We start from the raw sequence: 27522 nt of genomic DNA, 5'->3' as shown, positions 1-27522 counted from the left end.
GAAAATTGAGCCCCTTTCAAAACAGATAACATTTATTGATAACAGGTCTTGGTTGAAGCGAAATAAATAAGTCAACAGAAACACTAGCTAACAACATGGCTTAGAGAGAGCATCACCAGCGCCAACTGCGGCGTGGGTTCTCCTTGTGGGTAACGTGCCTGTAGATTGGCACCGGAACGGGGTATGGCTTTGGTACGGGAACTTCAATCTTCTTCAGCACTTCCACCGGGAAAGGTTTCTCCACCTCAACGGGGTACGATTTTTCCACCGTATACGGCACGGGTCGTTCGATGATTTTCGGAACTATCTTGTACACCGGTACCTTGATCGGTTGCTCTACGTTGACCTGCACCGGGTAGGGCTGTGGGACATTGATTTTCACGTATTGTGGAACAGCTACCGGAATGGGATGTGGCACAGGAACTCCAATTTTCTGGTAGATCGGCACCGAGTAGGTGGCGTGCTTCTCATCATGGGTAACGATCGCGTTTTGGTGGATTTCGTCACTTTCGCTCGCCAACGAAATGTTGTCCTCGATGCTGTCTTCGTCGCCGAAGGGTGTACTGTGCAAGCTCGAGTAGCGGTAACCGGCAATTGCCGGTGCCACGGCGATGGCCAATACAGCCAATGTGTGGAATTGTGCCTGTTTGAAGGGAGAAAAAAGTATGTGCAAGGTTACGTGAATCGTACGAAATAGGCCAACCTGTCATGTAATAAAATACGATGCACATGTGCACTGTGCAGTTGCTACAAACTAGCCTGCTGACGGAAAGTGGTTCAATGGGGCTAGTCAAATGATCGGTCCTTTCTCTTATGTGAAAAGGTAAACAGACGAGCAACAAACGGTTGCATAATGCAGCGACTGAGATGTGCATATCTGTTACGGTTACGCTCGGATGCACTCCCTCTATTGGGCCTTCTGGAACTAATGTGTCTTGGTTTTCCCATATGATTGAAACATTGTATGCTTCTATGTATGTATATTGCAAACGCAAGAGAGAAAGATGATCTTCAGAAGATCGTTTATGTGATTTTTTCAAAAATTATAGATTGAGATTACAGCAGTTCTACATTAAATTGATATAAAGAGATTCCAAAGCTAAATTCAGGCTAAACAGTATAATCAATATTTTTTATTTTAACGGAAGTTCTTCGTCATTTTTAGTAGTCCCACAGTTTTTTTTTTTTTTTTTTTTTGATAATGTCAGCAATTTGGAAATTTATTCAACAATGACTCCGGGAACTCCCTCCCCTCGCAAATTACTTTCGCAATGTCTTCGAAAATTCCTTCTGTTTTTTTATAGATTTTGTTTTATCTATGCTATTTGGTATTGGTTTTCCTTCGTCAATTCTTTTATGAATCCCTACTATAGTTTTTATAAGATTCTTTATTTTCTTTTGCATTTCTTCAGTAATTATTAAATAAATTCATGCTGCAGATTCTTTCGAAATACCTTTGACAATTTCGATGTAATTTGCTTCGAAAATTTCTTTGGGATTTTCATCAGAAATTCCTCTGGAAATGTTTCAAGCAAATCTATTAGAGGCCACTTTGCTAATTACTTTGGGAACACCTTCGGTAACTCAGTTGAAAATTCCTTCAGAAAACATATTAGAGATTCGAGAATTTCTTCCAAAAAAAATCTTCGGCATTTCTTTCATAATTCTTACGGACATATGTACAGGGGATAGACAAAATGATCGGGACAGGCAAAATTTTCACTTTTCAAAAAATGTTCAAGTGGCTGTAACTTTTCGTAAAGTGCATCAAATGTTCTCAAATTTTTACTGTCAATAGATCAACTAGTTGTGTATCAGTGGTCATAATTTGGAAAAGATCGGACTATTCTGCACGAGGTTATAAAGATTCTAGAAAAAGGTATAGTTATTCGATAGCTAACTTTGAGCTGTTATATCTCCGGAATCAATGAACCAAATGCAATGAAATTTTGACCATTGATGACTTAAATGATGAGCTTTAAAAACGTTTTACTTAACTTAAAATTTTTAATAAGAGAAAAAGTTATAGCGATTTCATTTATTTATTTTAGTTTGTTTTAGTAAATTGGTCTATTTTTAATATGCATTCCATTACTTTTTTCAAACTATTGCCGGCTATGTTGTTACATTCCATCAAAACATATTTATATCCGAGTCAATTAGAGGGAATTTAAATGAACTATAATAAGCACCTTGAATTTTGGAACGATATTGAAGTTTTGGATAATTTGGTGTTTTATTAGAAAAATAATCTAATCTTTATAATTTTCATCCATGTTAAAAATTTTAAGTTTAGTCAAATGTTTTTCAAAGCTCATCATATAAGTCATAAACGCTCAAAATTTTATTGCATTCGGTTCAATGATTCCGGAGATATAACAGCTCAAAGTTAGCTATCGGATAATTATCACCTTTTCTTATAATATTTATTACTTCGTGCAGAATAGTCCGATCCGTTCCAAATTTTGATCACTGATACACAGCTAGTTAATCTACTTACAGTAAAAATTTGAGAACATTTGATGCACTTTTCGAAAATTTACAGTCACTTGAACATTTTTTGAAAAGTGAAAATTTTGCCTGTCCCGATCTTTTTGTCTATCCCCTGTACCTTCAGAATTTGCTAGGAAATTCCCAATGCAGCTCCTTTCAGATTTCTTTCTCTTCAGGATTTCTTTGATGATTTCTCCAACAATTCCTTCAAGAATTTCTCTGACATGGTTTTTTGAGGACGGTCCGGAAATTCCTTGGGAACCCCCTCAAGCAATTCTTTTAGGAATTACTTCCGAAACTTTTTCGGCATATTCTTTGAGAATTCCTTCGAAAATTTCTTTCTGAGTGCTTGCGGAAACTTATATGTAAAATTCTTCAGCTACTTCTTTGAAATATATTTCGGAAATTTATTTTGGGATTAGATTTAGCTATTTCCGCAGACAGACGTTCAAGTTTGACTCAGCAGCTTGTGTAAAAAACATGGCCGCCACAAATTGCCAAGTGGCAATCAGCGAATAGATGGCGTTAGCGACGTTCATATTCAATCGCTGCCGCACATGTGCGTTGCGACCAACAACTGTCACCACGGTCGTCTTCCAGCCGGATGGCGGGAAAAGACCGCACGTGTTGCACGCTAATAATGTTTCCACATAATTTGTGCAGAGTAAATGACTTTCATTTAATGTCTAAAATCTTTTGCACAAATTAGCGCAGGACTCCTTTAAAATATTTTACACATTATTACTTTTATTTTACACGGATTTGCTTGAATAAAACTGCATTTGGATGAACTTCACTCGCATTGGGAAATCTTTGTGAATGTGACGCAAATGTAGGAATGATTTTGACAGTGTTTGTTTTGATTTTATTTTTCGGTGGGTGGTGAATTGGGTGGTAAGTAAGCGGCTGGAAGCACGTGGTTTCTCAAACTGTCAACTGCACGCAGCTTCACTGTGGCAATCGATTGTCTAGGTGTCGCTAGTGAAAATTTACATAGAAAATTTGAATAAATTTGTTCGAGCTAGAACGTCTGTCTGCGCTATTTCCTTGGAAAAGCGTACATATAATTTCTTCAGGAATGCCTTCGGCAATTCTTGTAAGTAACAATTTGGCAAGTCCTTTGGAGCCTTCTTGGGTAATTTTCATGGAAGTGTATCCTGCAATTCCTTAGAGAATTTTTCAGGAAGTTCTTCTGGAATATCTTCGGGTTTCGAGAATTTCTTCAAGAAATCTTTTGCAAATTGCTTCCGCAATTTCATTTTCGAATTTCTTCAGCTATTCTTTAGGAAATCACAATTCCTTTCTAAATTATTTGAGCAAGCCCAATTGAGAATTTCTGAATTCCCAAGGGAGTTGTCTGAGAATTTCCAAAAAAGTAGCCGAAGAAATTTCTAAAGAATGAACAGAAGGAACTGTAAAATTAATTCCCAAAATAATTGTCTGAAAATTTTCCAAATTAGTGGCCTAAGAAATTTCCAAAGGAATTGCTGAGAAAGTTTCATAAGATAGTTTCGAAGAAGAATTGAAAGAAATTACTAAAGGACTTCCAAACAAATTTCCGAAAGAATTCTCAAAGAAAGTGCTGAACGCCAAAATAATTTACAAAGGGATCGCCGAAGAAGTTATCGATGACATAGTAAAAGGATTTCCTAAATATATTTTCGAATAAATAAACAAGGCTGATACAAATTACATTTGGACTTTTTGTCTCTAACACCCCTTCCACCGCCCTCCCCCCCTCCATCAAATTTTTTTGGCTGGATTTTGTATTTTGAGGAGGCAGATAAAAAATATTTATCAAAAAATCGACTCTTTCTAAAAACTCTTTAACAAATCCGCTGAGTTTTTAATATTTTTCAGTTGAAATGCCTTATTATTTTAATCCCCGCCCACCTCGACCATCGAAAGATTGGTGGGACAAAAAGTGAAATAAATATTTGTACCGGCTTTGGCCTAATTATAAATACCTACAATAAAACTATAAAAAAAAACATACAAAAGGAAAAAAAAACAAAAACGCCGAACAACTCCTTCGGAAATTCTTTTATGAATCCCTATTGTAGTTCCTTTACGAATTGTTCAGAATTTCTTCGAGATTTTTTCATTAATAATTAAAATAAATATATAGCAGATTCTTGTACATACCGCAATTCCGCAATACATGGCAATTCCGAAGTAACTAATTTAGAAAATTTGTTTGAAAATTTCACCATCGATAACTACACACTTATTTCTGAATTGCCTGTTCGGTACTTCTTTTGACGAGATTAGAACAGCAGTACGATCTCGGTAGTTTCGGTAATCGATTTTACTGAGGTTCAGTAAAACAACTGTCAAAATCGTATGGAAAAAGTAAACAATGCATTTTTTCTCAGCAGTTTTAATCTCGTCAAAAAATTACCGAACTCGGTAATCAAAATTATGTGTATACATTGGGAACTTCATCGGTTATTCCTCTGGAAATTTCTTTAGAATATTTCTAACAGATTCGGGAATTATTTTCAAAAAAAATCTTCGGAATGCTTTCGAATATTCCTACAGAAATTACTTGGAAATTCCTAATGCAGTTCCTTTCAGATTTTTTTCTCTCCAGGATTTTTTTATGATTTTTCTAAAAAATCCTTCGAGAACTTCTCTGGCATGGTCCTTAGAAAATCGTTCAGAAATTCCTTGGAAAACTCTCCAGGCAATATTTTTGAGAATTATTACCGAAACTTCTTCGGTATATTCTTTGAGAATTCCTTCGAAAATTTCATTGTAAATACTTGCAGAAATTATTCCGGAAACTTTTTCGGCCGGCAACTTCTTTGAAAAATATTTCAGAAATTTATTTTGAGTGAGAATTAGAATTTTTTTTAGAAAACCTTACATAATTTCTTCAGGAATGCCTTCGGCAATTCCTATAGGGTAAACGCTCCCTTAGTGGAGATAGTACCAATAGTGGTGGTAGTGGCAATTTAGCACGTTTTTGACCAAAAAGCCCGCAAATAACATTTTTAACAGATGCATTATACATAATTAATGACATTGATTCAGTTTCGTGTTCAGGAAATATCGAAAAACCTATTTTAAACAAATATTTTCCTTAAATTTTTTACTACCTTGCACCTATAGTGGTGGTAGTGTTCCTATAGTGGTGGGTCCCATAAGAATTCAATGGGATGCGCCACTATAGGAACCAATGTTAAATTTTACCACAACAATAGGAACCATGTACCTATAGTTGGTGCAAGTGAATTATTAGTTAAAACTGAAATAAACGATGGATTTTACATTTTTTCTAGCAAATTTAAATGAAAAACTACCGATTAGCGTTTTTAGACTTTTTATTTTATGGTTTTATCAATTTTATTTAGTTGTTTTACTACAAGGAGCTACTAATAGCACCACTATTGGTACATTTACCCTAGGTATTCATTTGGCAATTTCTTTGGAAACTTTTAAAATAAGTTTGATGCAAATGTTTCCGGAAATTCCTTAGAGAATTTTTCAGGAAGTTCTTCGGAAACATCTTCTGGGTTTCCTGCAAAAATTCCTTCAAGAATTCAGTTGCAAATTGATTCGGATATTCTTTTGGAAATCACAATTTCTTTATAAATTTCTTGACCAAACCCAATTGAGATTTTCTGAATTTCCAAAGGGATTGTCTGGGAAAATTTCCAAAGCGATAGCCGAAGAAATTAACAAAAAAAAAATAGTCGAAACAATTCCCAAAGAATATATCGAAAGAGCTGTAGAATGAATTCCTAAAATAATTTTATGAAAAATCTCCAAATAAATGGCCTAATGATTTTCCAAAGGAATTGCTGAAAAAGCTCCAGAAGAAAATTTTAAAGAAGATTTGAAATAAGTTACTAAAGGACTTAACAAACAAACTGCCGAAAGAATTCTCAAGAAAGTGCTGAACGAAGAATACATTATCGATGGAATAGCCAAACAAATTTTCGAATAAACTTCCAAAAAAATACCAATAAAATTTATAAACAAATCGCTGAAGCGATTTTCGGTAGTATTAAAATTGCAAAACAAATACAAAAGAAAGCACAATAAAATTGCAAAAGAAATTTGCAAAGGAACTTCAAAAGGAATTGTTGATAGACAAAAGCCCCTGCAGGGTAAAGTCTCTCTAAACAGAAAAAAAAACTGTTGAAGCAGTATCAGAGGAATTGCCGTCGAAACTTCGGATCAAATTCCCAAAGATATTGCTGATTCAATTCTAATAGAGCTAGCGTAACAATTCACAATACAAATAAATAACTTTGCTTACAAGTAACTTTGATTTAAATTTATTCAGCAATCCCTTTGAGCATATTTCAAGAAATTCTTCGGGAATTTCAACGAGGTTTCCTTTGAGAGTTCTTTCAAGAATTCCTTTGCAAATTGATTCGCCAATTCCATTCTCAAATTTTGACTATGCTTTTGAAAATCACAATTCCTTTGTAAATTTCTTGACCAAACCCAATTGAGAGTTTATGAACTTCCAAAGGGATTGTCTGGGAATTTCCACAGCAATAGCCGAAGAAATTCACAAAGAAATAGTCAAAAGATTTCCCAAAGATTAAACCGAAGGAATTGTAAACAGAATTTCTCAATAAAATTTCTGAAAAATTTCCAAATACATTGCCTCACATGAAAATTTCAAAGAGAAATTTTTAGAAATTAATTAAGGACTTTACAAACAAACTGCAAAAGTATTTTCAAGAAAATGCTGAATTTTCGAATAAATTTCCAAAAAAATACCAATTAAATTTATGAACAAATCTCCGAAGCAATTTTCGGTAGCAATAAAATTCTTTAAAAAAAAAATACAAAAGAAAGCACAATAAAATTGCCGAAGAAACTTACAAAGGAAAATCCAGAAGTAATGGTTGAAGGCCAATAGAGACAAATGCCAGAGTAAAGTCTCTCTAAATAAAGAAAAAATTATAGAGTTTCAGAGGAATTGCCGTTGAAAAATGATTACAAATTTCCAAAGAAATTTGCTGATCAAACTCTAATGGGGCTACCGCAGAAATTCTCAAAAATAAAATTAACAAAAAAGAACAAACATTTCAAAGGAAACCTCAAAGAAACAGTCGAACCAATATTAAAAGGAATTTCTACGGAAATTCTCAAAGAGAGTTATGAAAGAGTTTTAAAGGAATTGATTTGTAAATATATATCGGAATAAATTTGCAAAGGATTAAACGAACAATTTTCAAAAGCAATACTTAAGAAATTATTATTAGTTTTCACAGCAATAACCGAAGCAACTCTCAAATCAACAAAATTTTCAATTGTATTACTGAAGTAAATACCTGAAAAATTGCTGAACACCGAAATAATTCACCAAGGGATAGCCGAGAAGATTCCTAAAGAAATTTTCAAATAAATTTTCAAAAAAAATACCATCAAAATGTATAAGCAAACTTCCGAAGCAATTTTCGATAGTTTGCAAAAAAAAACCCTAACAGAATTGTTGATGAAATTTCCGAGGAATTGCCAATGAAATTAAAGAACAAATTTTCAAAGAAATTACTAATTAAATTCTAATGGAACTATCCCAAAAATTTTCAAAAATAAAATTTAAAAAAACAAACGTGCAGGAAGAATCCTCAAAGAAACTGTCGAACCAATAAAAATAAAATTACCGTGGAAATTCCCAGAGAAATTGACGAAGTGGATTCGAAGGAATTTATTTGTGAACATATATCTGAATAAATTCTCAAAGGATTTGAAGAACAATTTTCAAAATCATTACTTAGGAAATTCCCAAAGCAATCATCAAGGAATTTTCACAGGAATAACTGGATCAACTCTTCAACAAAATCTTCAATTGTTTTGCTGAAGTGAATACCGAAGGAATTTCCTAAGTAATAAATACAAACAAACTCAACCTATCCTGACCGTTAAAGTAGTTCCCAATTTCCTAACAACGCATTTTCAGAAAGATTTTGTAATCTTTCAATATTAGGGTAAATCGCCAATAGGGCACTGCTAGCCGCGATTGTTTACGATTCGGACTTATAGAAATTTCGTCAGCTTTCGGTCTCAGAAGACTCTTGCCAACTTTTCATGGGTGGTTTGATTTAATTCAAAAAGTAAGGTGCGCTTGCGTTGGAAAGTGTGCTAATTAATAACCTGCACCGCTCCAGGAGGTCTTTTTGGGATGCCACAGGAATCCCAGGAATCTTTCGCAGTTTCTTCACATTTTTTTTCCTGGACTCCTCCAGGAAATTCTTGTGTTATTCCCAGGGAGTTCTTGATGATATTCTTCCGGTGGGTTATTTTGTATTCCTTTAGAAGTTTGCTCTGGGGTTCTTCCAGGAGTTTCTTCTGAAATTCTTAAACAGGTTCCATCTGGGATTCCTTAAAGAATTCTTGCCAGGATTCCTCCAGGGAGTAACTACGAGGTTATTCCAGAGATTTTTTCCTGGTTTGCTTGAAGAATACTTTCTGACATTATTTCAGGATTGTTCTGCGTTTCTTCAAAATTTCTTCCAAAATTACTCAATAAATCAATTCCGAGATTCTTCTACGATTACTCCTTCAAAAATTACCCCAGCAGTTGTTCCTGAGATTTTTCCAGTAATGTTTTCCGTAGTTTCTCCAAAATGATTTCTAGGTTCTCTGTAGGATTTCCTTCTGCGATTCCTCAGGGAGCTATATCTGAGATTCTTTTTGGGACTTCCTCTGAAGCTCCCTCTGGGGTCCTACCAGGAGTTTCTTCTGAGATTTCTTACAGGTTCCATCTCAAGAATTCCTTCAAGGATTCCTTCTGAGATAACTTAATGGAATTCAAGGGATTTCTTCCGGGATTTCTCATGGAGTTCCAGGAATCCTCTAGGAATGCCATCCGAGATTCTTCTTATATCTAGGAAAACCAGAAGGATCTTGCTGGAGTACTTCCTCGACGAAAGCCTGTAGGAGCTTCATGAGGAATTCTATTACTCAAATATTTCAATATTTCAAAATACTCCCTAATCAACTCCTGGAAAATTTCCATTAGAAACATCTGAAAGAATTCCAGAATGAACTTCCAGAGGAATTCCAAACGGAACTCTTGGAGCAAACTAGGAAAGAGTTCCTACTAGGAACTTCCTAGATGAATTCTAGAAAGAATTCCTGAAAACAATCCTGGAAGCAGTTTTTGAGAGAATTTAAAAAGAACTTTCCGGAAGAAGTTTCAAGAGGTATCCCAGAAAGAGTTTCAAAAGAAATCCCGGAAGAAGTTCCCGATGAAATCCACGCTGGAGTTCGTTAAGAAAATCCAGGAGCAACTCCTTGCAGAAGCCCAGATGAAAAACTTCTGTAGGAACTCAGGTATGGAAAACCGAATACCTACAACCTGAATGAGGTATGAGGTAGCCCTGCATAAGAGGTAAAATACCTAAAACAATAACTGGTGTGTATTCTGTGCATAACACGTGAATAATGACATCAGGTATGGCAATACCTCAATAATAATCGGCGCTTATTTCATACAAATAGTGTTTTTTACATAATTGAATAATATCTCAAGCAGTCCTCAATACCAAACCAATTACTTATTCAGGTATTTTATCAATACCTAGAAAAAAAACCAAAATAAGTTATTTTTGATACCTGGGTAACCGACCAATACCTCGTTTTGGTATGATACCTGATTTTGGTATGCTGCAGTTATGTGTCAGTTATTCGTTCCTGCTCGAGAATCCCTACCCAAGTAACACACTTGTCACCGAAGAGTCACGGCGGCGCAGGTTTATGTTGCGCAAAAGTCACTGTGACTTACTTCTAGCAAGTAAGTGTTTATTTGTTCGAAGTAAGTCACAGTGACTTCTGCGCAACAAAAACCTGCGCCGCCGTGACTCTTCGGTGACAAGTGTGTTACTTGGGTATTGAAGCTCCCGAAAGAATCCCGGAAGGAGTTCCCGAAAGAATGCAGGAAGCAGTTCGTAGAGGAATCCCGAAAAAAGTTACCGTTTAAATCCCGAAAGTATTTTTTAAGAAATGCCAGGAATAGCAATCCACGAAGGATCTCTTGGAAAAATCCGAAGAAGTCTTAATAGGAATACTGAAAGAAGATCTTGTAGAATTCTCAGAAGAATCTCAGGAAGAATACCTGAAGAAGTTTCAGAAAGAACTCCGAGAGGAATCTCCCAAAGAGCTTCTGAAAGGAATCCCTGACAGAATTTTGGAAAGAGCTTCTGAAGGAATCTCAGAAAGAATTCCTGAAGCAATCCACGAGGGAACTCCTGGCGAAGTCCCGGTAGAAATCCCGGGTAAAATTTCTGGAATTCCAAGGAATACCTTCTGGAAGTAAAAAAAAATCTGCTGCAGACATTCTAAAAAAAAAAATATGAGAGTCTAGGGTGGAATTCCTGGAAGGATTCCTCAAAGAAGCGCATAAAGAGCCATGTGAAGAGCTCTTAAGGAGAAACATCAGAGAATACAAATATGGCTGCCACAATGGCCGAATTGGACCACTACTCACGTTTTCAACGAGCAACAATCTTGAACATTCGTAAACAAATGCACTCGATTTGGAAAAGCTGCCTCTTTTTGCAAATGGGTAACCCCAGGATAAACAAGTGCGGCTTGGTTCGATGCTTCGTTCATCAGGTTTGTGCCTCTAAAGTTTGTATGCAAAATAGCAATGGGATTTTTTGATGTTTCATCTTAATGAAATCACAGACGGAATCTCTTTAGAAATCTCAAATGAAATTCTTGGAAGAACCCCCGAGAATCATCACTCCCTGCAAATCTTACTGGAGGAGTCTTTGAACAAAGAAATTGCGAAGCATTTCTTGAAGGATTTCCAGATGGAATTCCTGTGGAATCCCAGAAGAACCTCCTGGAGGGTGCCACCATGCCGTCATGAAGTCCTAAATCAGCAGGAGTTTGCAAAAATTGATGAATTTTAACCGTGCAACTTTTCTCGATTTACACTAGTATAAATCAATTTTTGCCTTTCTCGTACACCAAGGTGTACCGAAAGGCTATATGTTCACTCCAAAAACGAAAATTTGATAGAGCCCCCGGAGGGGTCAAGTGTTATATACCAATCGACTCAGCTCGACGAGTTGAGATGATGTCTGTGTGTATGTATGTGTGTGTATGTATGTGTGTGCGTGTGTATGTGTGTATGTGTACAAAAAGGTCACCTCATTTTTAGATAGTAAATATGAACCGATTTCAACGACCAATGGTTCATTCGACGGGGTACATTGTCCCATTGTTTCCTATTGAAAATGGTTCAGATCGGTCCAGCCGTTCCGGAGTTATGGTCATTTAGGTGTTCCGGACCGGTACCCCAGGAAGGGGCCAGATATGAAAATGCAACAAACCCATGCATGCGACCCATCAAACCACGACATTTTCGATTATCTGATGAACGGGATGAAGAAAAATAGTCTCTGACTATATCTGAACCGGTAGTGTTCCGGAACCGGTTCCGGGTGTCCCGCCGGAAGTGGCCAAATAAGAAAGTGAACATAACCTATGCATACGACACATCAAATAGCGGATTTTTCGATAACCAGTTGAATGGTAAGCAGGAAAATAGTTTCAGACCATGTTTGAACCGGTAGTATTCCGGAACCGGTTCCGGATGTCCTGCCGGATGTGGCCAATTAAAAATGTGTACCAAACCCAGGCATGCGACACATCAAAGAGCGGCTTTTTCGATAACCAGATGAACGGTAAGCAGGAAAATAGTTTCAAACCTCGTTTGAACCGGTAGTGTTCCGGAACCGGTTCCGGATGTCCTGCAGGAATTGGGCAATTAAAAAAGTGAACCAAACCCAGGCATGTGACACATCAAACAGCGGCTTTTTCGATAACCAAATGAACGGTAAGCAGGAAAATAGTTTCAGACCATGTTTGAACCGGTGACCACACTTAAGATTACCGGTAGTGTATCAGAATCAGAGTTGGATCCATTGCTGAAATTACGCAGGTGAACAAAATCGATGCAAGCGATTAATATATGCAAAAGAACAAAATCTTGATAAAAATTTAAGCGATCTTGTCAAATTACATCATTTTAGATTCCTGAGGCGTCATTTTACAGTAAAAATTTAAATTTTATAGCACCAATCCCCTTCTGCGTCTAAAACTACTGCGAACAATTTTGATGCAACTGGTTGAGTCCTCGCGCGCTCTGTAACACGGTAGAAATTTGAATGGGCTTTAATAAGGGAAATTTCGATTGTTTGCACTTTTTTTTTGTCAAATTTTACATGGATCTTATGACTATTGATAATAAAATATAGGCTAAAGTGCGCAGAAAAAAAAATTGCCGAAATGTCTTGATAATGATCGGCATCCAGTGCTAGTAAAGGTGGTCAAGCAGTCAACTGAGAGATTTGATATTTTTCAGCTCGGCCTATACGTTTAACATAGCGTCGGAATATGAGCCATCAATAAGTATCCAAATTCAATTATGGCTTTGATAAAATTCTTACTTTTCTGAATATGGCTGACACAAATTTGATTTTCTCTTAAGTCCAGAGGGGTCCCATTTTGGAAACTTTGGTCGGAATTCAACATCTTGAAGAAGTGCACAAATAAATAAACCAATAGATTTATCAATTTTAAAGTGAAATTAGAGTCTTCCAGAAGTTTTTTTTTTATCAAAACCGATGAGTTAAGGCGAAACTGGAAGCATTTCCTCATTTTTTGGATTTTGATGTATGTACTATTAAATAACGAAGCAATATTTTCAAAATCGGTTTTCGTGCACATGTATAGTGTGGATCAGGGTATCTTCTGATTTTTTTACGCGGTATAAAATGGTTATCGTTTTTGCAGAAACCATGTTTGAACAAAATTTCACAAAAATGGTTTCTTTAGAGATGAACCAGCCCAGGGCTGAAAATCTCTTTAATAAAGACAAAAAAAAATGGTTTCTGCAAAACCGAAAAACATTTTATGCCGCGTAACAAAATCATAATATACCCTGATCCATACTCAACATGTGCACGAAAACCGATTTCGAAAATATTGCTTCGTTATTTTATAAAAAATCAAAAACCAAAAAAATTAAGAAATGCTTCCAGTTTCGCCTTAAGCGGTGTTGCTTAATTTTTTTAAGAATTTTTTCATCAAATACATTTATTATTTATCAACTCCACCCCTCATTGACGAGTCAACGAGCACTGTGTCAAAAAAAGAAAATGAGATTTATTCCGTTCTAGAGTATTCTCAGGATTCAGGAACACTATCACCACTAGGTGGATTAACCTGGGTTTTTTTTTTCAAGTTTTTCAATATGTTTTCTTCCTTGCCAAAATAGTGCGAAAACTGACACGATGTTCAAACTTCCGATGTTATACTTGTTCTAATTGTTTCCTAATCGACCAAAATTATTTTTGAGCTGATGCACTGAATAATATATTTATGTTTTGTAAATAGTTTTCTGGGAACTTTTGTTTCAATTTGATGAATCTTTTATCATACTGCACTACTTGGCATCGATCATACAGTCCTTTGTGGTTTTTCACATCCAAATATATCTTTTCCAATGATCCAGTGTTTTCCGAATCCCCAAAAACTCAACACAACTTACGAAATTCTTCATCGCACAGCTTCACCAACGTCAAAGAACCAAACTAGCGCGCCAAAATGAAAAACCACACTCAAGAATCACCGCAGCGAACGTCTCAACCGAAGGTGCACTGGTAAAACAATAACGACACCTTTCACTGTACCGATGGCTTTTATAAAAAAGCATCGTTGCATTCTTCCGCTTTTCCATTTCCATTAGGACGGGCGGCGGCACTCGATTCGATAGGCTTGCAACTTAGAGCTTCGTTCATCGTTAGCTAGCCAGCTAGCCGCTTGGATAAGTGCTAGCTCTAGTGCTAGCTAGTCGTGGACGCATCCATTCGACTTGGCTGGACTGATTCTGTCAGTCTGCTGGGGGTGATTAAAAATTCAAAATTTTTGATTGGATTTAGTTTGTAAACTGAGTTTATCTGTGCTTCATTTATCAAAGATTATCAGCAAAAGCATATTTGTCCAAAGTATTCACAAAACATAAGCATCCCTAACGCAGCAAGGGTGTCAGCTTACCTTAGTACCAAGCTAAAATTTTATGGGTCCAAACCGTCGAACATAATCAAGTAAACTATTTTACGATGAATAACGACCGCGTACCGATGATGTTACCGATGGCCCGCCGACAGGGTATACTATAACAGGTAGTATCTAATTCAGCAGCGGATTTAGCTTCAGCAATGGTTCATAATCCGATACTGAAGTGGTGTAATTGAGGCGGGTTGTCATTAACGCGGCAGGTGGTTATCGCTGATACCAATTTGTTTCGGCAGAATGGTGATTGTTGGCGGAATGGGCGGGACAAAACTGCAATAACTTTAATTGCTTAATAGACTCACCAAGTAAATAAAATGCCAAGCTATTCGTGCGTAATTGCAAATCAAATCAGAAAATTTATATCAAATAAATATGTTGACGATTCTTGAAATGATTATCATTCAGCCGAACAAATTCAACATAAATTATCTTGATATAATTTTAATGATTCATACCGCCAACGATTCATTAACTGATGCAACTCATAGACACTAGATCCTAGTGAATCCGTTCTACTAGCTGCCCGAAAAGCTTTCTAACGAATGCTTCCTTTGTGTAAATGTTCCTTTGAATGGTCCTGGAGAAATTTCTGGAGGAATTTCTGGAGAAATTCTTAGAGGAATTTCCAAAGGAAATCCTACAATAATTTCCGGCGGAATTCCTAGAGGAATTTCTGAAGGAAGTCCTAGAGGAATTTCTGGAAGAATTCCTAGAGAAATTTCTGAAGGAATTCTTAGAGAAATTTCTGGACGAATTCCTGGAGGAATTTCCAGAGAAATTCTTAGAGGAATTTCCGGAGGAATTCCTAGAGGAATTTCCGGAGGAATTCCTAAAGGAATTTCCGGAGGAATTCCTAAAGGAATTTCCGGAGGAATTCCTAGAGGAATTTCCGGAGGAGTTCCTAGAGGAATTTCCGGAGGAATTCCTAGAGGAATTTCCGGAGGAATTCCCAGAGGAATTTCCGGAGGAATTCCTAGAGGAATTTCCGGAGGAATTCATAGAGGAATTCCTAAAGGAATTTCCGGAGGAATTCCTAAAGGAATTTCCGGAGGAATTCCTAGAGGAATTTCCGGAGGAATTCCTAGAGGAATTTCCGGAGGAATTCCTAGAGGAATTTCCGGAGGAATTCCTAGAGGAATTTCCGGAGGAATTTCCGGAGGAATTCCTAGAGGAATTTCCGGAGGAATTCCTAGAGGAATTTCCGGAGGAATTCCTAGAGGAATTTCCGGAGGAATTCCTAGAGGAATTTCCGGAGGAATTCCTAGAGGAATTTCCGGAGGAATTCCTAGAGGAATTTCCGGAGGAATTCCTAGAGGAATTTCCGGAGGAATTCCTAGAGGAATTTCCGGAGGAATTCCTAGAGGAATTTCCGGAGGAATTCCTAGAGGAATTTCCGGAGGAATTCCTAGAGGAATTTCCGGAGGAATTCCTAGAGGAATTTCCGGAGGAATTCCTAGAGGAATTTCCGGAGGAATTCCTAGAGGAATTTCCGGAGGAATTCCTAGAGGAATTTCCGGAGGAATTCCTAGAGGAATTTCCGGAGGAATTCCTAGAGGAATTTCCGGAGGAATTCCTAGAGGAATTTCCGGAGGAATTCCTAGAGGAATTTCCGGAGGAATTCCTAGAGGAATTTCCGGAGGAATTCCTAGAGGAATTTCCGGAGGAATTCCTAGAGGAATTTCCGGAGGAGTTCCTAGAGGAATTTCCGGAGGAATTCCTAGAGGAATTTCCGGAGGAATTCCTAGAGGAATTTCCGGAGGAATTCCTAGAGGAATTTCCGGAGGAATTCCTAGAGGAATTTCCGGAGGAATTCCTAGAGGAATTTCCGGAGGAATTCCTAGAGGAATTTCCGGAGGAATTCCTAGAGGAATTTCCGGAGGAATTCCTAGAGGAATTTCCGGAGGAATTCCTAGAGGAATTTCCGGAGGAATTCCTAGAGGAATTTCCGGAGGAATTCCTAGAGGAATTTCCGGAGGAATTCCTAGAGGAATTTCCGGAGGAATTCCTAGAGGAATTTCCGGAGGAATTCCTAGAGGAATTTCCGGAGGAATTCCTAGAGGAATTTCCGGAGGAATTCCTAGAGGAATTTCCGGAGGAATTCCTAGAGGAATTTCCGGAGGAATTCCTAGAGGAATTTCCGGAGGAATTCCTAGAGGAATTTCCGGAGGAATTCCTAGAGGAATTTCCGGAGGAATTCCTAGAGGAATTTCCGGAGGAATTCCTAGAGGAATTTCCGGAGGAATTCCTAGAGGAATTTCCGGAGGAATTCCTAGAGGAATTTCCGGAGGAATTCCTAGAGGAATTTCCGGAGGAATTCCTAGAGGAATTTCCGGAGGAATTCCTAGAGGAATTTCCGGAGGAATTCCTAGAGGAATTTCCGGAGGAATTCCTAGAGGAATTTCCGGAGGAATTCCTAGAGGAATTTCCGGAGGAGTTCCTAGAGGAATTTCCGGAGGAATTCCTAGAGGAATTTCCGGAGGAATTCCTAGAGGAATTTCCGGAGGAATTCCTAGAGGAATTTCCGGAGGAATTCCTATAGGAATTTCCGGAGGAATTCCTATAGGAATTTCCGGAGGAAATTCTAGAAGAATTTCCAGAGGAATTTCTAGAGGAATTTCCGGAGGAATTCCTAGGGGAATTTCTGCACGAAGATAGAGCCATCGCCATGGCCATCGCATACCTAGTTTTGGCACCATAGTCAAAACGTCTCTGTACAAAAGTGGAAGTGCAGCTGCCAATTGGAATCACTCACGCAGTGCCGTAGTGGACAAAAGAGCTGTAAATTAAGTTAAGTGGTTAAGAATAAACAAAAATCGTTTCTGATTCTATTCTTCTTAGTCAATGGCAGAACGTAGACCAAGTGGTGTTGTTGCTGTTGTTCGTTATCACTTGATCCGGAGACCATTTGGTATAGTCATGGGTCGGCGGTTGACGAAAAGTTGTTGGTCGTGGTGCGGCTACTAATTGAACCAATGATCATCCGCAACGTGAACGTACGAAACCCGAGACCTCAAGGTCATGCCGTGAGCACGGTTACATTTGCCAATATGTATTTGTTAAATTCATTACCCTAAAAGTCTTGGGAAACACATGATCATTAGGTCCCGAACTGAAGCTGAAATCCTTCTTCTATTTCAGACGAACCGTGCGAACTGTACTGCACCAACTCGGAAGATACCATCATCGTCCCGTTTGGAGATACGGCCGCTGACGGAACTCCATGTAATGTGGGGACCAACGACATGTGCATCGGTGGTATCTGCCGTAGGGTGGGGTGCGATTGGGTCGTTGATTCCAACACTACCGAAGATCAGTGTGGAGTATGCGGCGGCAATGGAGACAGCTGTACGGTCATTCGAGGAAACTTCACCAAAAAGGTCAACATGAGCGAAGGATATTACGAAGTGCTGCAAATACCGACAGGGGCCAGGAACATCTTGGTTGAGGAGATAAACCCATCGAAGAATTTCATCGGGGTTGGTCGGGTTAATAGCAAGGAGTATTACTTGAATGGAAATCGGTGAGTTGCAAGGCTGCTGTATAAATATTATCCAGCATGATGAAACAATGCTTCTGTATTACAGATTCATCCAGCTACCTGGCGAGTACGAGATGGCGGGCAGTCTTGGGCTGTACGAGCGAGAAGACGAGCTGGAACGAGTCAAGATTCCGGGGCCGATCACCGATGATATTACCATATCGGTAAATGACCTAATCGTTTTCTTGATTTTCGTTGTTGTCGCACTCATAATCGTTTCGGTAAAAGAAATCACACGTTACGTTCGAATCTTTCGCTTCTGTTGGTGCGTAGATGTAGAACTATTAAGCAATCGTACTCTTCGAAGCTTACTCTTGCGTAGTGTTGGCGTTTGGTGTCGTAGAAATATCTTCCGGTTTACGTTTAATTGTCATAAAATTCTATATTACCTGACACTCAAATCCATTGTTTCCTCCCTCAGGTGATCATGAAAAAGAAAAACAACCATGCCGGGATTCGTTACGAGTACACTCTTTCCTCGAACGCTACCAGGAGTCATTCGCCGTACTACTGGAAGTTGACTGATTGGAGCCTATGTTCGGTGACCTGCGGTGGCGGAAAACAACATCGAGATACAATATGCTATCACCGCGGTGAAGGTGTAGTGGACGACACCTTCTGTGAACAGAATGCCCACAACAAACGTCACGAGCGAGTTGCTCGTGACTGCAATGAAGATCCTTGCCCTGCCAACTGGTGGGTTGGTCCGTGGCAGCTTTGCTCGGTGACCTGTCGTAAGCCGGGTGAACCAGGAGCGGTGCGAAAGCGGTCCATACTGTGCGTCGATTCCAGTATGAACGCCTTGCCAGACAGTCGATGCGAAGGGAAAAGTCGACCTGCGGATAGTGAGCCCTGTCCCGGACGGCTTCCATTGTGCAAGTATCTTATTGACAGCCAGATTCTGGTGGAAGACATCCCGCCGGAGTTGGAGGAGAACAATGTTATTTAAAACCGCCGAATGCCAAGTGCAAAATGCTGTGTGACAGTCTGTATTATGTTATATTAACATTTATCCATATTTTTTAAAAGGAAAGCAATAGGTTATTCAGAAGCTGTTTTTTATGCTGATCAGAACGTACTTACATTCATATGTGAACAATAAAAGTATTATTTTTACATTCATCGCAATCGTGCATTCTCGTCGCGAAATGACCGAGTTGCCAGTACAAAGCTATTTTATAATAAAACAGAAGATTTCAAAGTGCAAAACAAAAAAACAATCAGCAACGACTCGATTCGTGGAGAATTAAAACAGAATATTAAGGCCCTTTTATTTACCCTGTATTTAAATCGTATTGCTGTAAGGATAAATTTTAGTAACAGCGAGTAATAGCATTACGCAAAGCTTAATATCTAAGTTTAACATGTACTTATTTAACTATTAATCACATGATTATCTGGAATGTTGGGAAGATGAGCAACATAGTTTGATACTAAACGATTTTTTCGTTATCCAGAATAAAGGATAAACAGCTTTTACTTCAAGTGAAAGAAATTCCTAATTCATAGTTTTTTTTACAGGAGGTAGGAATCTGATCTCATCCTCGTGTAAAAAAATGAACCTCATCCAGCCGGTGGTTCCACTGCTTTACCGTCCCCACCAGGTTAATCCTGTTCCTGGGTGCACGTTCAAGGGGCCCATATAGCCGAGGCGGTAAACGCACGGGTATTCAGCATGACCATGCTGAGGGTGACGGGTTCGATTCCCGGTCGGTCCAGGATCTTTTCGTAAAGGAAATTTCCTTGACTTCCTTGGGCATAGAGTATCTTCGTGCCTGCCACACGATATACACATGCAAAAATGGTCATTGGCAGAGGAAGCTCTCAGTTAATAACTGTGGAAGTGCTCATAGAACACTAAGCTGAGAAGCAGGCTTTGTCCCAGTGAGGACGTTACGCTAAGAAGAGGAGGAGGAGGAGGGTGCACGTTCAACATTCAACAAATCTTCAAAGTGATTCTTTCACCTGGCTGGCACTCCTTGTTGAACCAACCATTACATTAGCATCGCCGATGCCCATGCCTCTTGTACCTGTTGTAGCCACTGTTTTATGGATAAACTCCCATAAATTGTTAAAATGGCTAGATCCGTTGGCATTGACGTAGCTAAGAAATTCCCTTAGGAATTCCTCCTGGGGTTGCTTCCGAGATTCCTCTTCGGGTTTCTTTAGGAACTTCTCCAAGTATTCCTTCAGAAACTGCTACAGGGAATCCTCCAAGAGTTTCTCTACGTATTATTTTAAGAATTTCCTCAGGAATATCAATGTTTAGCAGGAATTTCAGCATTTTCTTTGGTAATTCCTTCTACGATTTCGATTTCTTTAGAAACTCGTCCTGGAATTCCAGGAACTCTTCCAGGATTCCTCTAGAAATTTCTGCAGAGATTGGTACAAAAATTCCTACAGGAATCTTCAAGGAAATCCACCGGGGTTTTTCTCTAAGGATTCCTCATGGAATTTATGCAGAGATTCCTCCAGGAATTCCTCGAGATTTCTCGATGAATTTCTTTAGAGATTCCTACAGAAATTTCTACAGGCATTTCTCCAGGAATTTTACCAGGGGTTCCTCAAGGCATTCCTACAGAAATTCCTCTAGGGTATCCTCTAGGGATTGCTCTAGGAATCCCTCCAGGAATTCCTTTAGGAACACCTCCAGACATTCCTCCAGGATTTTATTCGGGGTCGCCTCAAGGAATTCCTTCGGAAATTCCTTCAAGAATTGCTTAAGAAATTTCTCCAGAGTTGATTCAGGAATACCTCCAGGAATTCCTTCAGAAATTACTACGGCAATTTCTTTAGGAATTCCTCCAAGACATTCTCTAGGGATTCCTTCAGAAATTCCCCCGGTAATTCCTCCCCGAATTTATCCAGAAATTATTCCAAGTATTCCTCCACGCATTCCTCCAGGAGTTTCACCAGGAGTCCTTCATCAGGTTCCATCTTGAGTTCCTCCTGGCAGTCCTCCAGGATTTCATCTAGGCATTTCTCCAGGAAATTCTCCAGGAATTCCACCCAGAAATCCTTCCCCAGATATTTTTTTCCGGAATTGATCCAAAAATTCCTTCGAAAATTTCTACAGTGATTCCTCCAGGAATTTCTCCAGGAAATCCTCCGGGATTCTTTCAAAAATATTTTCTGGATTGTTGAAGAAATTCCACCAGGGATTTTCTAGGGATTCCTTCGGGAATTCTGCCAGGGTTTTCTTCAGGAATTTATCCAGGAATTTCTCCTCCAGGGATTCCCATTGGCGTAGCTAGCTTTTTCTTTTTTCTCACTCATTTTCCCAAACAAAAACAAGAAAGAGAAGCTTGAAAGAGGGGGTACAGCCCCCCTCTTGCATCCCGCTCTTTCTCGTGTTTGTTTAGGAGAGTGAGTGAGAAAAAAGAAAAAAGCTAGCTACGCCAATGGGGATTCCTCCAGTAATTCTTCCAGAAATTCTTCTAGGAAATTCTCTAGGAATTTATTCATAAATTTCTCCAGGGAATTCTCTAGAGATTCCTCCAGGAATTCATTCAGAGATCCCTCCAGGAACTCATCCCAAGGAATTTCCCCAAGAGTTCCTCTAGGGATTTCTCCAGAAGTTTCTCCTGCGATTCCTACAGAAATTGCTTCAGAGAATCCTCCAGGAATTAATTCAAGAATTTTCTCTAGGGATTCGTCCAGAAATTCCTCGAAAGTTTTCTTCAGAAATTTGTCCAGGGATTCCTTCAGGGATTTCGCTAGGAATACATCCAGGGATTGTTCCATGAATTCTACTAGAGGACCCTCCCAGAATTCCTCAAGAGGCTCCACCAGGATTCTATCTAGGAATTCATCCAGGAATTCCTGAAACTCAAGAATTTTTCCAGGATCAAATGAAGATTTTTTTTTGAATTCCTTGAACTATTCCTAGAGAAATTACTCCAGAAATTTGTTTTGGAACTCTTCAAGATATTTGTAGAGGGATACAGGAGCCGGGAAATTATCCAAGAGGTTATCCAGGAATTCTTTGTCTCCAATTATCTCCAAGAAATCTTTAAGTAGTTCATCCACAGATTTATTCAGGAATTCATCAAGAACACTTTCTGCAGCTCCTGCAAAGGAGTTTCTTTAGATATTCGTCTTGCGATTCTTTCAGGAATATATCCTGTGCTTCTTTTACAGTCACTGTGACTTACTTCAAACATTAGCACTTATATGCTAGAAGCGCTTTCATACATTTCTCCTTGAAATCCTTCAGGAGTTCACCCAGGGTTTCCTCCTGAATTTCTCTGGGAAACGCACTACAAATTCCTCTAGGAATTCCTTCTTGAATTCCTCCAGACATTTCTTAATGAATATATTCCAACTATTTTTCCAGGAATTCCTTCAGATGAATTCCAGGATTTTTTCCAAGAATGTTTCCATCATTTGAGAGTTTTACGAAAATACCTTCAAGAAATTCTTCAAAAATTGTTCCAGGAATCCCCTTCAGAATTTCTTACAGGGATACCTAGAGGGTTTCCTCCAATGATGGTTTCAAAAAGGCTTTAACGAGAATACCAAAGTAACCATATAGAACTATTCTTCGACTTGCGTGTCAATACGGTGCTAGTGTAGAACTGACCTGCTCTATATTGGCCGTATAAAAGCCCTATAGGTCTAAAGGCGTAATAAAGTAATATATGTTACTTGGTACCTTAAAAAAAATCTTCCAATGATCCTTCCGGGAATTCGTCGATTGACATTTTTATGAGATCATAGATAGATAGATAGATAGATGTCTTTATTAGAGAGATTTTCAGCCCGAGGCTGGCCCATCTCTTATTATAAGATTATGTTCTGAGATGAGTATATGCAGTATAGGAGTATATAAAACTTTCTTTTGGGAAACTCCGACAAGGATGAAATTGATACAACAGAGATCCAGGATATTCCAAGATTGCTAATAAGCATTGACAAAATGGATGATTAATTACTAAAAGAACTCCAGTTAGTCATGAAAGACATTCCTAGACATCTTTAAAATCTTCGAACGGGTTTCCATCATGTTCTACCGGAGAAAATTCTAAAGGAAATCATGAAGAAAGTTCTGGGATAGTCCTGGTGTAATGGTTAGAACACTTGACTATCACGCCGAGGACCTGGAATCGAATTCCACTCCCGATAAACTCACAAAATGTAAGTTCTTCCATCGGAAGGGAAGTAAAGCGTGGATCCCGAGATGAACTAGCCTAGGGCTAAAAATCTCGTTAATACAGATAAAAAAGCATAGTGCTCCCATTTTCATCCTATCAAAGACAAAGCTATTAAGCGCTATTTGTTTTGTTTTTAATTATTGTATATTTTGTTAGGAGTGAGTATGCATGATAACAAAAAGAATGGAAACAATTGGTGTTTAAATCGTCAGTTTTGGAATAGAATGAACATGGGGGCATAGGCTGAAGAAGGGATCTCATACCCTAGTTGGTATAAATTTGCTAGGGCTACTCACCAATAACAACAGCTGTGTAATAAAAATTTCAGTGAAAGCCAATTTTCATACATAATAGCCAACTTTGACATGCTGTAACCACAGACAAACAGACGTAACACTTGCGAAATTTCCATGACCACGCTTTTAACGATCATTTTAAATCTTCATAGTAGTGGCTTGCACAACCAGAGGCGTGCGTATCGTTTTTCTTTGCGATTGACGTTTCACACTAGCGCCTTCTGTTGACGATATTGCACAACGCAGTATTTCGTGAAACATTTCCACCAGGTGATTTTCGCTAAAATTGTTCTAAGTGTTCCGTCAGTTTGTCTGAGCTCTAACTTAGTTCCCATATGACCGATTGAGTTGAAAATTTGACAGGGAACTACAAATCAATTTTGTTACAACAATTTGACCAACTTCTGTGAGGTGTATTTAGTTTTCCTCAGCATTTTATAGGAATGTTTTGTTCCTTTGAATTCCACTAAGAATTTGCATCCTTTGACAGATACGTATTTCGACCTCAACTGTAAGGTCGTCTTCAGTGCCTTGTACTTGACTTGAGTCGAGTCAAGTACAAGACACTGAAGACGACCTTACAGTTGAGGTCGAAATACGTATCTGTCAAAGGATGCAAATTCTTAGTGGAATTCAAAGGAACAGTACTTAACGCGATTTTCTTTTTACTTACAGATATTTTCCTAACAATCCCAGGTTAATCATCATCAGGAATATTTTTTTAATGTTTTCCGGTTTGAAACAGCTTTCGCAGCAAACAAAAGAATATTTCTATACATCTCCTATGTTTTGCTGGCATTTTATTGATCTGTAATATGCACTTTCGGATTAATTAAAAAACTATTCCGTAGTTTGTTGGCCATAAACCACAGCAAATAAACTTAAATTTTCAATCCATTTTTTTTTTGCAATAAATTTATAGTCACGGATGGTCTTATAAGTTCTCATTCTTATGCAATAATTTTGCTGTGGCTTCATGTCAACCACTGGAGGGTTATTTTTCCCATTTCGACTGTATTTACTCAGAAATTAAAACAATTTCTTTTGGAATGAGTAGCTATGGAAAAGAGTGAAACTTAACACGTAAACTTAATACTTTTTTGGCAAACTCTTATCTTTGCAGAACTTCACTGCTGACTAAACAAGCTAAGCTATAAATGTTCGTTGACCTTAGGTCCCGCCACGGTACACGCTTCTGGAATGGCCTGAATCACTAATAGTTGAGAATACGGTTTTTGATTTCTATTTTCTTTAATTTCTTGTGGCGATCACGATCTAGAATCGTGTATTGTCTGGCATTTTGACGAAATAAGCCACCTTATTCAACGGTACATGGTAGTTGTGAATCCACCGGCTGCCTTTTCGCAGAGATCCATCGATACCGTCCTTCCAGACACCGTGTGGTAGGTACACTGAAATATGCAACGAAATTGAAGAATGCTATGATATAAAAATGCATGGAAACTCACCTTCCCGGCTGGTGTCACTGCGGTAGATTATCGGTGCCACAATCAGTCCATCTCCGATTGAGAATTCATCGTCAATGTACAAGCAGTTTACGTCGGTGGCGTCCATCATCCAGAGGGGACGAATGATGGGCAGCCCTTCGTCCATCGCCACGCTCGAGTACTGCTCCAGCAGGGGCATCACCGTTTTCTGGCGGATGATCGATAGCTCCTTGGCTATGTCCGTCAGGGAATCGTTTCTAAACTCCGAAGGTAGGTGCGTAAATCGGATAACTGGCAGGAACGTGGCCATCTGGATCCATCGGATGTACAGTTCCATTTCCGGCAGGGGAGGAGCTCTCATCGGATAGAAGGAATGCATCTTTGTGTAGTTCGAGGTCAGTACGAAATCTCCACCAACTGCGCCGGGCATGATGAATGGATAGCCAATAACTCCGTACGAAAGCACGGTTGGAATGATGCTTCGCAGGCCTGTCCAAGAACTGTTCACCGGCGGGAGGCTAAGGAATGCTGGAGGGCGCGGAACTGTGACGGCACTTGAAACGCCGAAAACGTTTATATTACCTTCGACGCGCTTCATAAAGATTGATTTGTACTGGTCTGGATTGTCCAAGGTGGTTGAGCATTGATAATACCTTGGCATACTGTACGCATTGCCGAAATCCAGATAAAATGAATCAATTCCGACAGATTCCTTGATTTTTAGTAGCTGATTTCTCAACCAAGGTATGGTTTCGTTATTGGTAATGTCAAGAACTCCAGCACTAGCTAAGCTCTTGTATCGTGTTAGCGCGGGGATGCTTCGTTCAGATTCGCGTTCGTAGATGAGAAGTTTCTTGTCAACAGCTTCCAAGAAATTCTCACTCTCTGTACTGATGAAAGGTTGGATCGACAGTGAGATTCGGAATCCTCGACGGTGGAGAATGTTGATGGTGTCTTCAAGAGTGGGGAAACGGTCAGAATCGAACTTGAAGTCTCCTATATTCTTCTGCCAAAACTCGTTGATCAGCACGTGACCAACGTGTAGATATCCAGATGCAATAACATTCTCTGTGTAGTTATAAATCACGGTTTCGGTCAATTCATCCTGCGAAAATGCCGGAATTTGCCAAACCGGCTCCCTTAGAAGAGATTTCATGATGGCATTGTCGTTTTCGGTCAATCCGTCCCACAAGCTCTTCTGCGTTAGACCGTTATGAACGGTCTTCATGTCTGGTCCCGTACAAACTTTATAGTCCAATGAAGAATAATTTGCAAGTTTGTTCACGAACGCAAAGTTATCATTCTTGCCTCGAAGACAAATTTGATTATTATTATTGTGGTTGATGCTGACATACAGTGGAGTTCGTTCATCCACCAGGATCGCTATACCCTTTGTATTCAGGAAGTACCTCTTCAATGCATTGCCCCACTGCTTTGCGTTGGTGTCACCCGTTACAAAAGGGGCAAAATCGAATGACGCCTTGTTCAACAAATAGTCCACGTCCTTGGTAAGGCCTCCGCCGTACCAGTAAACTCCCTCTCCGATATCGAAACAATCCGTTGGATAGAAGTTATCCACCAGTGTTTCCCAACTGAAGCTGTAACACTTGATATCCTGTGCGACGGTCTTATCCTGATTCAAGTACAACCGAACGACAGAGTTCCACTCATAGCAAACGCTGCCATCCTCTCGCAGATTTTCCTTCAAACATTTGTACGGCTTATCGATGGCGATACCTAGCCCCAGCATGCCCGTCAACAGCATGTCATTTCCCTTTGAATCCAGTATCCGCAAGGCCCTTGTCTGTTTGTTTAGTTTAACGCTTTCGAAGTACGATTTGGCGAGCAGCTTCTGGTTGTACATGACATATGCATATCCGACCTTCGTTGATGGTTCAAAGATGAAACGATAAAGAAGAGGTTAGTAAATACAATAATGTGGAGTGGACTGTACATAAACCACGTAGGAAATTACTTCAAATCTAACAGAACTTCTTTGAGAAATAAATTCTCTACGTAGCCTATAAACGAACCCAATCGCATGTGCCTTAGCCGCTAACGAGCCAGATTAGCTTCCATGAAAGCAAATATTTGTGGTAAACTTACAAGGAACACAATGATAAGGAACAGCATGCCGACAAAGACGCGCAACTTGTAGTCTTTGGTTTCTCGTTTCTTCTTCCGAATCATGGCCGGAACGTTCTGAAATGCAAAACAAAGAAAAAAACAGAACACCAATTAGCATTGCTTATTTGCGAGAAGGCACAAATATTGATTTTCTAAAATGTTTTGAGACATTTTGTTGACCCAAAACTGTTCGCTCGAGATGGCTAAGTTTAATTATTAATGATAAGCGCTAAATGGAAACTGGAGCCGTACCAGGCGCCGAATAGCCTGAATGAAGTTTATTTAAGCAACAATGGAATGCTCGATATTGAGCTTGTTAGCACCTTTGCTTCCCAAATACGAGCTTCGCAGTTAGGTTTGGGCGTTCACCAACAACAAACATGTAATTTAATCAAATTTGTCACGTTTTT

The 27522-nt window shown here is 39.0% G+C and overlaps 3 protein-coding genes across 6 annotated transcripts in view; 1 reads left to right on the top strand and 2 right to left on the bottom strand.

Moving 5' to 3' along the window:
- LOC109427067 (A disintegrin and metalloproteinase with thrombospondin motifs 12) overlaps nt 1-19558 on the top strand; it is a 112848-nt gene extending 93290 nt beyond the window's left edge. For 2 of the 3 annotated variants that reach the window (XM_062842217.1, XM_062842216.1), the window contains 3 exons: nt 17689-18070; nt 18135-18309; nt 18510-19558. In XM_062842217.1, the coding sequence (XP_062698201.1) occupies nt 17689-18070; nt 18135-18309; nt 18510-19037 (1085 nt within the window). In that variant the 3' untranslated portion in view covers nt 19038-19558. The remainder of the gene's footprint in view (nt 1-17688; nt 18071-18134; nt 18310-18509) is intronic. The other variant, XM_029872734.2, reaches the window with a different exon arrangement.
- Nucleotides 15-14262, bottom strand: LOC109427068 (uncharacterized). The gene is made up of 2 exons (XM_019702628.3): nt 14024-14262; nt 15-643 (listed from the first exon to the last, which is right to left on the bottom strand). Exons 1-2 carry the CDS (start codon nt 14033-14035, stop codon nt 113-115), a joined length of 543 nt encoding a protein of 180 aa, XP_019558173.3. The 5' UTR covers nt 14036-14262; the 3' UTR covers nt 15-112.
- Nucleotides 19559-24531: 4973 nt separating the features above from the next.
- Nucleotides 24532-27522, bottom strand: part of LOC109427069 (myogenesis-regulating glycosidase) — an 87497-nt gene continuing 84506 nt past the window's right edge. For both annotated transcript variants that reach the window (XM_029872736.2, XM_029872737.2), the window contains 3 exons: nt 27092-27187; nt 25007-26867; nt 24532-24949 (listed from right to left, as the gene is read on the bottom strand). In XM_029872736.2, coding sequence (XP_029728596.1) covers nt 24813-24949; nt 25007-26867; nt 27092-27187 — 2094 coding nt within the window. In that variant the 3' untranslated portion in view covers nt 24532-24812. The remainder of the gene's footprint in view (nt 24950-25006; nt 26868-27091; nt 27188-27522) is intronic.

This window comes from Aedes albopictus, chromosome 3, assembly GCF_035046485.1.
Source record: "Aedes albopictus strain Foshan chromosome 3, AalbF5, whole genome shotgun sequence".
Taxonomy (NCBI): domain Eukaryota; kingdom Metazoa; phylum Arthropoda; class Insecta; order Diptera; family Culicidae; genus Aedes; species Aedes albopictus.
The sequence above is the reverse complement of the archived record's forward strand: the minus strand, read 5'-3'. Positions and strand labels throughout refer to the sequence as shown.